Genomic DNA, 9,849 nt, shown 5'->3' on the forward strand with positions numbered 1-9,849 from the left:
ATGTATAGTTTCTATAGATTACTTAGAATAGAGGACACAATTCTACAGGAAAGTTACAGGTTTCTGTGCCCACATCTGACAACAGACTCCTGAGAACCTCAATCCCAAAACCATTTTCATGTGTGAAACACAGATAACATGTTTAATAATGTGAAAATGGATCTAACAATCAAATGTCTGGTTGCAATAAAAGAGACTGACTGGGCTCCGTTCACACCTTTGTGCTGTGGACAAGTACATACACAGTTTGGGTGTTTTAGTGCACTAGGGAGCCCATTCAAATAAATGGCCTGTCCTATTAACGCATGTGTGAGTGCAAAGTAATGCATGTTAATGTGCTTGGTGTTGATGCACCATAAAGTACAAAAAGGTGTGAACATACTGGAATGGACTTGTCCAATCACAGTTAACAATGGTGTACACTTTTCTAAGGCTGTCCACAAGCTTCTGAGATGTAGTTGCTAATTGGCTGCTACAGCTCAGAGCAATCATAGTTCACAGTTATCATCTGAAATGTTGATATAAATACCGGTACATGGACTGCCACCAGAAAAAAAAAATGGAGACTACTGGCCTGGATTAAAATTTAGTAGCCACCCACTTCAAGCAGATATCATAACCCTGCACACTCAGAACTGCTGGAAAGAGGTTTCTTATTTGTTACTACATATAACAACTATGCAACTAATGAAATGTACTTCTTGAAGCCAGGGCTAGATAAATTCTGGTCCCTATGTCAAATGAAATTAAAAGAAAAATCTAATCCTGCCCAAAGATGGCCAATAGGTGCAGCAGTTGGGTAGAAAGGTTGGGGCTAGCTGTGGCAATATGCAAGCTCAAATGGAGTATGAGTCTTGGGTGGAAAAAAAATGTATAAAATAAAACACGAAAACATGGGGAAATAAAAGTTATAGTAGGGCTCCGCTTACAACAGAAAACTATTCCAATAGTTAAGAATCTAACTTCATAACAGATACAAAAATCATACAGTGCTCCACCTAAAATCAGATGCAGTGCCGAAGTAGAAAAAAAGACCAAATGTCAGTGTTTCAGTTTAATGAATAAGCAACCCAGTCCAAAAAATAAACTAAAAAGCGAATCCATCCCCCCCTCTGCCTTCACTGACAAAAGTAGTTCATCTTGTCCAGACGTCAGTACATACCCACACGAGGAACTACTACTTCCAGCAAAGCCACAGGGATGGTTTTATGAGTGTGCACAACACCGGTGCTGGGAATAGAACCTGAAGATAGGAGTTTTAGTTGTTTTGATGGTGGTTTTAATAATAAAAAACACTTCCTACACTATGTGGAGCCTTTTATCTGTAAATGAGGAAGAGAAGCTGGGAATCACATGGCGGTCCTCCCCTGAGAGTGAACATCATATGTAATGATTCAATATTATTCATGGTTATTTATTCAATAAGGTAGAATACTACTAAAATGTGGATTTCCTATATCATTTATGTACTGTGTCTTATTTAGAGTGCAGCACACATTTCTTTAAATGGAGCTTTGCTATAGATTTGTTTCCCCATCTATTCTTTATGTATTTAAAATGTTCAGCATGTGAATATTTTTTCCTGTTGTAGGAATGTTTACTTTTTTATTACTACTCCTGATTTTGGGTGGAGCCATGTTTATCAATTTTGTGGGGGAATGCCCCTTATGACTTTTTTTGGTTTTATTGTTATGTTATATGTATTGTTTATGGTTTGCCCAAATTTTTTTATTCACAAAGAGGTTTTAGATGGAGATGGTTGTAGATAGGATGGAGATAGGAAGTGCTGTTTGTAATACTCATTCCATTGGAAGTTCTTGTCTTTATATTGGTTTGGTTGTTTGATGAGAAGTACTAAAATTAAGTGTCATAGCATGACAACCAGGTAACCAGTATTTCCTACTAAAGCAGTTATAAAGGAAGTCTACCCTCTTCTCAGTACAGGTATAATTAGAAGGTGGAAGGGTTGTCAGGATGATTGTATTTCCAGTACATATATCCACTTTAAATGGAGCCCGTCAGGGTACAAATATGCGAGTTGCCATAACAGACTTGGTTTTGAAGGTGAAAGTTTTTGGGTGTTCATCCTTATCCTTCCTTCACTGCCTGGTGAGTAACTGAGCTGGAACAAGCATGTGTTGGAACAAGCCAGAGCTCATTCTCGGTTAGATCAGCCTAGGTAAGAAGCAAGCCTCAGAGCCCGCACCTTCATAAACTGGTCAACAGTGGCAGCTCCCAAACACCTATTCTCACAGGTTCCCGTTAAGGCTTCTAGGAAATTATCTTAAAAAGGTCCCATTTAACATCTTTGAATATGTCTCAAGAAGCCACACTATTATCTTTGGAAATGATTCATACATACGACATTGATGATACCATAATCATATCAACTAAGTGCTATTGAGAACAAAAAGATGTAGTCCCGCACACCAACAAAATTTAACTGAACAAGTGGCAAAGACCCTCCAAACGTTCTTTTCCTCTGTCAAGTTTTGCCTGTTACTAGAATGCAGAGACGAGGAACTGATGGGCCAAACTCCAGGTCTCATCAGCTCCCCCATGTCAGGAACATAAAGATGTAGGGATGTACACCGCTTTCAATCACATCTACAAAATTGGATCCTCCACCGATTTCTTTCCTCTGGATTAAAGTGAACCTTCTATCCCAAACGTAATGTCCACTTTTTTTGCAAGCCTCGTCCCCCCAAATATAAATGGCTTTAAAAAAACCTTTGCAAAAAACACACAGATCGCCCAAACCCTCCATCCTCCCAAAAATCAACCTCCCTCCTCAGCCATTGCCTCCATCGCTTCTGGGAAGCACAAGTTATGTTACAGTGCCTTCCTGCAGAGCTGGAAGCTCAAAATCCCATGAGTATGCACTCCAGACAATTGCAAGAGTGCATTCTCTCAGGATTTTGAGCACCCGGCTTTCTCAGAAGACAGTGGTGAGGCAAGGTAACATCGACAATGCCTTTGGGAATCCTTGAATGCTCGGCCATTAAAAAGCCATTTGAGAGGGTTTGTGAAAAGAGGACCTTCTGCTTGAAGCTCCATAAAAAGGGAAAAATTCGTCGAGGAGAGGAACTGGTATTTGTGCCACTTGTTTAGTAGAATTTTGTATGCGAGATTGGAAGTGTGTTCAGTCCTACATCCTTTTATATGCAATGGGAAGGGGGAGTGTGTGTGCTGGGTGATGTGCTGATATAGATAAAAGTATTAACAGGCCATACACTGTGCAGTTATTTTCTGTGAACCAGTCTATAGGGATACACCTGCAAATTACTCACAGACATTTGTGTTTTAGTTAAACATATTTTACTTCATAATGAAATGTACAAAACACCCTGTGAACTAAATATCCATTTGGGTTTGCTTACCATATGGTGTAATAGTGGACACTTTGGAGAGAGAAGGTCTGCCTGGACCCATTCACTGAACAAGCAATAAACAGCTTAAAATGGCATAGCTAAAAACATGGAGATTTAAAGCCATCTGCTTAGCGGCATGGACAACAATAACAAGCTGCAATGTCATATGGGCGGTCTGCAGCATTGTGCTCCTTCGCTTCTCATGGGACAGGAAAAGTTTATCCGGATCAGAGTATGTTCTTTGTTAATAATGATCCTCTGTGCCATCATACAGACATTGTACAGCCAGTGTTGTAGTGCTTCTGTGTCCTTTCTGCTGTGCTCACTTATCCTGAGTACCCCATGAAATGTAATCTGGACGTGTGGCAGCGTGGTACTCATCTATCAGCTGCTGGACGATCTCTCTAGAGTTGTCTAGCTCATCAAAGTTCTCCTTGAAAATGTCCTCCTTGCGAAACTGCTCCAAGAAAGCCTCACGCTTGCGCAGCTTATCATACTGCCGGCATGTCCTCTCAAATAGCTGGGTGTCAGAAAGATAAAAAAAAAAAAAAAAGGACACATTATCGCATATGATCAAGAAACATTACCGTACACCTGTGCAGGAAGGTACACAAGCTGTGATATCTGTAGTGTGTAAATCACAACACTGGTTGAATTACAAATCCTTTGACAAGTTCTTAATCATTAGGCAATTCCTTTGGGAAACGCCAGGAGTAGTATCATGTCCTGATAAATAAAAGGCATTGAGAACTCAAATTGCCCATATTCATTGCTACTGAAAGACCTGAGATATACAACAGAGGCTGATGTGTCATGCAACTTCCCTACCAAAGATGACAGATGTCATTCAACCCAGAAGACTTTATGACATCCTAAGAGCGCAGGTGTCATGGACCAACATCCAAAGGGGGCATCACCACAGTGCCCTGCATTCACATACAATAATACAGAGCGTAGTTTTGACCTCATCATGACAGCGCTGCTCTGTGCGCCCATCATGGACTGCCCACCACCATGAGAAGATCTAAAGGCGTAGAAGACCCTACCTTATGTTATCGGCCTGAAGACTACTGAAAAGGGTCAGCATTGAAAAAAATATATTACAGTGGAGGGCCACAAGTGGTGGTGGTGGGGCTCCAACTATATTCTTTTGTAGCTATCTCTGCAGCAGGGCTCTCAGCCATTCCCATCTACCACAGGTTTTTCAATTATCTAACAGGAGCATTGAGATTCCTCTTCTTTACTCTGACTCCATTAGTGGGATCTCCATTTGCAAAGAGACGCATTACTGAGATATCTCCAAGACATCATTATTCCCTTGCCGGATTTTTAAGCTGCTCTTTTAATTTAGTCTTTCCAGATTAATCCTATCCATGTCTTTGTAAAGAGATGTGATGACGACAAGGCACCCATTTTGTATGCTAACATTCCGTGTATTACCAGCTTGCACTATTCCTTCCTTTAGCAACGGAAAATAATATTTAATAAGATTTGTTTCTATCGGCATTGCACCACACATTCCAGTGAGGAATGACTCCACAGCAGTCTAATGGCATTTGAAAAATGACATTACAGGGATGGGGCAAACAGAAAATCGTGTAGTGGTCAATTAGTAAAAAACAGTCAGATTCTATTAGTAATATCTAAAGACATTATACAATGTTTAAGAAGTACCCAATCTTTTATTGTATACAATTTGTGAGCTACTATCAAGGAGAAAGCATGACCAGTTTATTGATACACACGCAAAGCACAAACGGAATTATTTAATAAAGCAACAATGGCTTAAAAACATCCATCAATATTGGTCTCTATTACTGCACATTTCACAGTCATCTGTGCTGCCATTTCGGCTTATTAAAAGGTTTGCTCCAGATTTGGATATCGATGCCAAGCTTGCAACTACCCATCTTCAAGGAAAGTATAAGGGATTGGGGTTATCCCATTCATCTTCAAGGAAAGATAGTGCGCTTTTAGTGTTCAAATCAGAAATAATTATGGTTTATTGCACGCATCTCCCCTTCTAGATTTAGAATCCACAAGTGTTGCATATAGTGACAGCATGAAGATCCTGATCACAAGCACAGAATGCCAGTGTTCACTGTTACACAAAGCAGAAAAATGATGTAGCTTCATAAAAATAAAATGCAGCATACAATTTGATAGTAAAACAGTAGCTGCAATACTCTCAGGAGAAGTTCACTTTGGAATAAAAGATTTGAGTGGACTTTTCCTGCTGTTCTTTTGTCTTTATTACAGTAGCTTTAGCCTGTGATGGACTAGCCACTCATTACCACACTCACAGGTAATAGCCAGCAAAAAAAAAAAGGAATGAAGGAGTGATCACCCTTTACTTACCGATGAGATGTTGGTGTGATTGGCCATCATTAGCCCACTGACCCGATGTGCAGATGGGAGGTATGGGGACTTCCTTGAAAGTGCCACTTGAATGCTAGCTGGTCCCCATGGAATAAAATTGGCCAGCTTCCTTTCTCTGATCCTCTGCAGACTCTTGTGCACCTAGCAGAAGAAATGGACCTAGTTTCAAATACACATAAGCATAACACCACAAAGAGAGCCTTAAGCAGCATTCATCAAAAAAAGGAAAAGAAAAAGGAAAACCCACCAGACAGACACACGTGGTCAAGTTGTGGGTAGGGAGATCAGGTAGCAGAGAACTGCCCAGCTGACAGCTAAATTTGAGGTATGAATGCACGAGAGCCTACCTATGCAGCTCCTATTATAACCTGCACTGCCTGTGTCCTCATGATGTGGACAGGTCGGCCTCAGACTGGCTATCAGTCTCTATATGCCAGCCTAAAGCTTCGGCGAGTCCTCAGTTAAGGGACACACCTTAACAGAATTAGGGCATGCGTCAACCACCTTTGTTCGCTTCAAGCGGATTTTGCATTCCCATACACCTTACAACCATCGCACGACTTTCGTTGTGCGATGATTGTAAGGTGATTAAAAGTTCATACGACCTGCCTGCCCATCTTGGACAGGCAGATCGTACTTGCGATCCACGCAAGTCCTCCCCGCTGAGGGGAGGGCTTACAGATGATTGCAATGGTGAGCGGGCAGTGTGCGCTTGCGCACTTTGGGCCGTGCCGCTTTCGTCTTGCGATTACATGCTCGTAATACGAAAATTGTGCGACCGTACAGTAAATGCGGTCGCATGCTGCCCCTACACCTTACGATCGCACAATAATCGCGGGTGATCCCGCGATTATCGTACGATAATCGTCAGGTGTATGGGCAGCTTAAGACTGCAAAAGCAGCTTGAAGCAGCTAACCGCATGTCAAATGCACCTGTCAATTAATTCTGAAAGATCTGATAAGTGTCTCAAACTGATGCCACTGACAGAAACTCAACCACTAACACAGGTCCTTACAGTATTAGTAGCGCTAGAGGCCGGTCATAGCAACAGCGCCAACGTTGAGGTTAGCCTATGGCTGACTGATGGTACCTTAGATTTCTTTGCAGACTGTACATCAGAAAAAGGTCAGCTGTTCAGGCCCAACCCACCTTCTAGCATTATCTGTGAGCTCAGCTTCTGTTTATAAGTTGCTTAGACATTTAGAGTTGTCCTGACCAGAAAGCCAACCATTTCAGGATAACCCTAAAACATTTGTCAGTGAAATTGTACTCGGGCATATTTTACCCACCTGAGTCGGGTCAACTTCCCCCTGGATAATGTTCAGTATTGCAATGTAACAGTGGTTGGTTTGCCGATCTCGGCCTGTGGACACCATGACATTCTTAGGTTGCAATAACCTCCTCATTACATCCAGCACTGTGGTCTTCCGTACACTAGCCACCTACAGAGGAGGATTATCAAGACATTAGATACAGTTCACAGTAGACAGTGCAGGAATATAGAATGACTAACACCACAAGATAGCCAATATCCTTTACTAGGCAAAGAACATAGCAGATTCCCACTCAAAGAAAACCAACGCATTTTGGATGGAAGGCCCAACACATGAGCATGTATAAAATTCCTCCACCCCTGACTTTCATTATCTGTCAAACAGGAAGCCCTGCACCAAGTAATTCTGCCTATGAAGAACATTCTACAACTTTGGGTGAAGCAGAAAAATGTAAACGTCGCCCCAAAACAACTAGGTGATTCTTTTCATGCAGAAGATAAAACAAAACACTCACAGCATACCGCAATTCCAGACAAGAAGAGAAAGAACCAAGTGAGCTATTTATGCTATACAGTAAACCCTGTGAAACACAGAGGGGGGGGGGATTCATCAAAACTGGAGCAGACAGAAACTGGAGCAGTTGCCCATGGCAACCAACCAGCTTATCTCTTCAGTTTGCTCAGTTGAAATTTGAAAAATTTGAAATAGAAGCCGATTGGTTGGCGTGCACAGCTGCTCCAGTTCTGATAAATTCCCCCTAATGTCGCTTTATTTACCGAAGCCCACCTTCATACTTACAAACTTCTATTTTTATTTTGGACAGAGTGGGGTATGGATAGAACCGGTCAGATGTTCCCATTGTGGAGACTTCCCCTCACTTCCAGAATAAGAACACATAGCTGCACATGTAAGAGTATGCTTCATGGAGCCAGTGCTGTGCAACTTCCTCTATCTCTGCTTCCTGCATCACCAGTCACATTCACACTTCTAAGGCATGTTTCAAATCACATTGATAGATCTGATAAACTTATCATTTTGTATCTAAATCACATTTTTTAGTGGAGGCCCCGAGGGTATTTTTTCTTTAATTGCATAATACATCTACTGGTAAAGCTCAAACAAATATCCTTTTCTTGGAGTCCACTGAGAAAGGAAATCAGATACTATCGAGTTATTCTGCTGCTTACAAAAACAGGAGGATATGATCACTTGAAACAGTTAATAACCTCACATGGCTTCCAATACCATCTCTATGCCGATGACACTCAAATATATCTTTCTACTCCACAACTCACCCCCTCAGTGTCCTTCCATGTCACTCATCTACTAACTAACATATCAGTCTGGATGTCACAACACTTAAAACTCAACCTTTCAAAAACTGAGCTCATGATATTTCCTCCCGCCCCAACTTTTCCCTTGAGATTAATAACACAACTATCCAACCTCCCCCCATGTCAAGGTGCTAGGTGTCATCCTTGACTCCGACCTCACCTTTCTTCCCCACATCCAATCACTATTCAAATCCTGCTGCCTTCACCTTCGAAACATCTCCGAAATACGCCCCTTCGTCACCAATGAAACCTCAAAACTACTCATCCACTCCCTATGTTATTTCTCGTCTGGACTATTGCAACTCCCTCCTCATTGGCCTTCCACTACACAGGCTATCCCCCCTTCAGTATATCATGAATGCTGCTGCTAGACTCATTCACCTAACCAACCGCTTAGTGTCTGCAACCCCCCCTCTGCCAATCCCTGCACTGGCTTCCAATAGCCCAAAGGATAACATTCAAAATATTAACAACCACTTCCAAAGCCATCCACAACTCTGCCCCCGGCTATATCTCCAACCTTGTCCCAAAATATCACACTAACCGTCCTCTCCGCTCTTCCAAAGACCTCTTGCTTTCCAACCCCCTCGTCAACTCCTCCCATGCTCGCCTCCAGGACTTCTCTAGAGCATCTCCCATCCTCTGGAACTCTTTACCCCAACCTGTCCATCTATCTCCCATTCTGACTTCCCTAAGGCGATCCCCAAGGACTCATCTCTTTAGGGAAGCCTATCCCACCTCAAACTAACCACTCAACAATCACGTTCTCAAACAATTCATCCCCACACAGCTACCTCCTCATGTATCACCTCCCCCTCCCTTTTAGATTGTAAGCCCTCAGGGGCAGGGCCCTCCGTACCATCTTGTCTTGCATTGTAATGTCTTCCTTATATTGCAAAGCGCTGAGAAAACTGTTGCACTATATAAATCCTGTATAATATTATTATTATTACTACTAGGGATTCCCTGGTCCATACTTCTCCAGAACTAAACCTACAAAAGCAGATAAGGTCACATTCCAGGCTAGCCCCACATGTCTGGTCCAGCAGAGTCTTGGTACAGCACTCCAAAGACATGCTAAAATAAAAAAAAAAAAAAAAAGTAGTCATGATGGGCAGAGGAGTGGTTATCCTGGGTGGGCCTACAGATGTTTCCATTTGCCAGTGTCCAAATTATCCTGTAGGCAGCAGTATAACCCAACAGTATCTGAACACCCGTCTCCCTTAATGGACAAGAAAGAAAAACGTCTTTACTAATTCCTACAAGGTATTCCCTATGCCACCTATTAGGTTTTGATGTCAGCACCTCCATGTCAAATAGCACTGGTGCCCTCCAGTGTCCATATTACATGCGAGTAACTCATATTAAGAAAAAAGCAGCTCTCTGGTACATGCAGATGTCTCAGTTTAAGCACAGGGTAGACTGTAGCTGTAAGCCTACTTATAGGCCATGAATAAGATTGCAGGAGACAAAGAGGACCTTTAGATAGT

The 9,849-nt window shown here is 42.1% G+C and overlaps 1 protein-coding gene across 1 annotated transcript in view; it reads right to left on the minus strand.

Moving 5' to 3' along the window:
• Positions 1–3,331: 3,331 nt before the first annotated feature.
• TUBG1 (tubulin gamma 1) overlaps positions 3,332–9,849 on the minus strand; it is a 35,639-nt gene continuing 29,121 nt past the window's right edge. Inside the window, exons 9-11 of the mRNA XM_018567785.1 lie at positions 7,041–7,193; positions 5,730–5,891; positions 3,332–3,891 (exon numbers count right to left, since the gene is read on the minus strand). Coding sequence (XP_018423287.1) covers positions 3,694–3,891; positions 5,730–5,891; positions 7,041–7,193 — 513 coding nt within the window. The 3' untranslated portion in view covers positions 3,332–3,693. The remainder of the gene's footprint in view (positions 3,892–5,729; positions 5,892–7,040; positions 7,194–9,849) is intronic.

This window comes from Nanorana parkeri, unplaced genomic scaffold (genome assembly GCF_000935625.1).
Source record: "Nanorana parkeri isolate BGI_ZX_2015 unplaced genomic scaffold, ASM93562v1 scaffold1092, whole genome shotgun sequence".
Taxonomy (NCBI): Eukaryota; Metazoa; Chordata; class Amphibia; order Anura; family Dicroglossidae; genus Nanorana; species Nanorana parkeri.